Below are 2,914 nucleotides of genomic sequence, written 5' to 3' on the forward strand. Positions count from 1 at the left end.
AAAAAAAATTATAATTTTTGTATTTTTTAAATTAAATTTTTTTTTTTTTCTTTTTGAGGCAGAATCTTGCTCTGTCACTAAGGCTGGAGTGCAGTGGCATGATCTCGGCTCACTGCAGCTTCTACCTCCCAGGTTCAAGAGATTCTCCTGCCTCAGCTTTCCGAGTAGCTGGGATTACAGGTGTGCTTCACCACACCTGGCTAATTTTTGTATTTTTAGGACAGCTGGGGTTTCACCATGTTGGCCAGGCTAGTCTCGAACTCCTGAACTTAAGTGATCCGCCTCCCTCAGCCTCCCAAAGTGCTGGGATTACAGGCGTGAGCCACTGTGGCCGGCCTAATTTTTGTATTTTTTGAAACAGACGAGTTTTCGTCAGGCTGGTCTTGATCTCCTGGGTCCAAGCGATCCACCCGCCTCAGCCTCCCAAAGTGCTGGAATTACAGGCATGAGCCACCAAGCCCGGCCTCATTTTTAAAAACTTTTTGCAGAGGTGGGGTCTCACTATGTTGCCCAGGCTGGTCTCAAATTCCTGGGTTTAAGGAGTCCTCCCACTTCGGTCTCCCAAAGTGCTGGGAGGCCCAGTAACATTTGAGATCTTTAATTTCAGATGTTCCAACTGTAACTTATCCCTGGCGCCTTGATGGGAGCATCTGAAACACCCTTCACCATCTGGATGCGCAAGGAAGCAGAGATGCAAACTGGTCCCCAGCCGGATGAGAAGGGCTGGGGGTGGAGGTTGGGAGATGGGAGTGCTGCCCCTCCCTTCCTCCCCCAAGCCCTGTCTTTCCTCCTCCTCCTGCCTCTGGGTGAGTCCTCCCCTGCTAGCCCTTGCCACTTCCTCTTTCTGGCTCTCGGGTTGTCCCAGCTGTAACTTTATAGTAGGAGGGGGGTTGTGAATGAGCTCATTCCTGCTGTTCTTTCCAACGCTGATATTTGCCCAGAGTTGACAAAAGAGCTAGGAGTCTGAGTTTGGGGAATGAAGGGCTCAGTACTGGAGGTGACAGGTAAATGTACCTGGGGAATGGGCAGTTAGGGGACACTGGGCACAGGGAAGGAGAGAAAGAGGGTGTGCTCACCAACGGCTTTTGGAAAGACAGCTGGTAAAAGAGATGAAATCAAATGACCTAGGGACTATCCAAACATAAGAAGAAGGCCGGGCGTGGTGACTCACACCTGCAATCCCAGTGCTTTGGGAGGCCGAGGCAGGCAGATCACCTGAGGTCAGGAGTTTGAGACCAGCCTGGCCAACACGGTGAAACCTGAGTCTCTAGTAAAAATACAAAAATTAGCCGGGCGTAGCAGTGTGCACCTGTAATCCCAGCTACTCGGGAGGCTGAGGCAAGAGAATCACTTGAACCTGGGACGTGGAGGTTGCAGTGAGTCAAGGTCACACCACTGCACTCCAGCCTGGGTGATAGAGCAAGACTCTGTCTCAAAAAGAAATAAAGATAAATAAATAAATAAGAAGAAGTGGAGTCAGCTGGACACGGTGGCTCACACCTGTAATTCCAGCACTTTGAGAGGCCGAGGCTGGTGGATCATGAGGTCAGGAGTTCAGGACCAGCCTGGCCAACATGGTGAAACCCTATCTCTACTAAAAATACAAAAAATAGCTGGACGTGGTGGTGGGCACCTGTAAGCCCACCCAGTCAGGAGGCTGAGGCAGGAGAATCGTTTGAACCCGGGAGGTGGAGGATGCAGTGAGCCAAGATCGTGCCATTGCACTCCAGCCTGAGTGACAGGACGAGACTCTGTCTCAAAAACAAAAAAAACAAAAAAAGAAAAGAAGAAGTGGAGTCTCAGTTTCTTCATCAGTAAAATGGGTACACAAGTGCAGGTTGCAGGGGGTGGTTATAAGGATTCTACAAGGTAATGTACGTGAAAGTGTCAGAACTGTCATACCCGGAGCACAAGTGTGGAATTTCTGGGCTTTCCATCTGCCTGGTAGGCAAATTTCACTTTCCTGTTTCCTCTCCCACCTCCACTCTCAAGCATCATGCTCAGAACTGCATGATGAAGAAGAGTGTGGCTGTCTGGGTAGCCTCTCAGCTCTACCCTTGATTTGCTATGTGGCCCTGAGTAAGTTGTCTAATCTCACTAACCCTGAAGTTGCCTTGTCTGTAAAATCCTGCCTAACTTATAAATTATCCTAATGATTAATGGAGTTCGCCTAAAGAAAGCAATGAGGGCCGGGCGCAGTGGCTCACGCCTGTAATCCCAGCACTTTGGGAGGATGAGGTGGACGGATCACCTGAGGTCGGGAGTTCGAGATCAGCCTGATCAACATGGAGAAACCCCGTCTCCACTAAAAATATAAAATTAGCCAGGCATGGTGGTGCATGCCTATAATCCCAGCTACCTGGGAGGCTGAGGCAGGAGAATCGCTTGAACCCAGGAGGCAGAGGTTGTGGTGAGCTGAGATTGTGCCATTGCGCTCCAGCCTGGGCAATAAGAGTGAAACTCCGTCTCAAAAAAAAAAAAACCAAAAAAGAAAAAAAAGAAAGCAATGAGGACATACATGATAGCTAAAGCAGAAAGACTCAAGGCCAGCCAAGGTAGCTCACCTGTAATTTTAGCACTTTGGGAGGCTGAGACAGGAGGATCACTTGAGGCCAGGAGTTTGAGACCAGCCTGGGCAACAAAGTGAGACCCCTGTCTCTACAAAAAATTAGGCTGGGAGTGGTGGTTCATGCCTGTAATCCCAAAACTTTGGGAGGCTGAGGCAGGCAGATCACTTGAAGTTAGGGGTTCAAGACTAGCCTGGCCAACATGGTGAGACCCCATTTCTACCTAAAAGTATAAAAATTAGATGGGTGGGCCGGGCGTGGTGGCTCAAGCCTGTAATCCCAGCACTTTGGGAGGCCGAGACGGGCGAATCACGAGGTCAGGAGATCAAGACCATCCTGGCTAACAC

At 49.6% G+C, this 2,914-nt stretch overlaps 1 protein-coding gene across 1 annotated transcript in view; it reads left to right on the forward strand.

The window, feature by feature from the left end:
* The window catches only part of SSC4D (scavenger receptor cysteine rich family, 4 domains), a 35,337-nt gene that overhangs the window by 8,141 nt on the left and 24,282 nt on the right, over positions 1-2,914 (forward strand). Inside the window, exon 2 of the mRNA XM_011976350.1 lies at positions 608-806. Coding sequence (XP_011831740.1) covers positions 641-806 — 166 coding nt within the window. The 5' untranslated portion in view covers positions 608-640. The remainder of the gene's footprint in view (positions 1-607; positions 807-2,914) is intronic.

Source organism: Mandrillus leucophaeus, unplaced genomic scaffold (genome assembly GCF_000951045.1).
Source record: "Mandrillus leucophaeus isolate KB7577 unplaced genomic scaffold, Mleu.le_1.0 Scaffold164, whole genome shotgun sequence".
NCBI lineage: Eukaryota > Metazoa > Chordata > Mammalia > Primates > Cercopithecidae > Mandrillus > Mandrillus leucophaeus.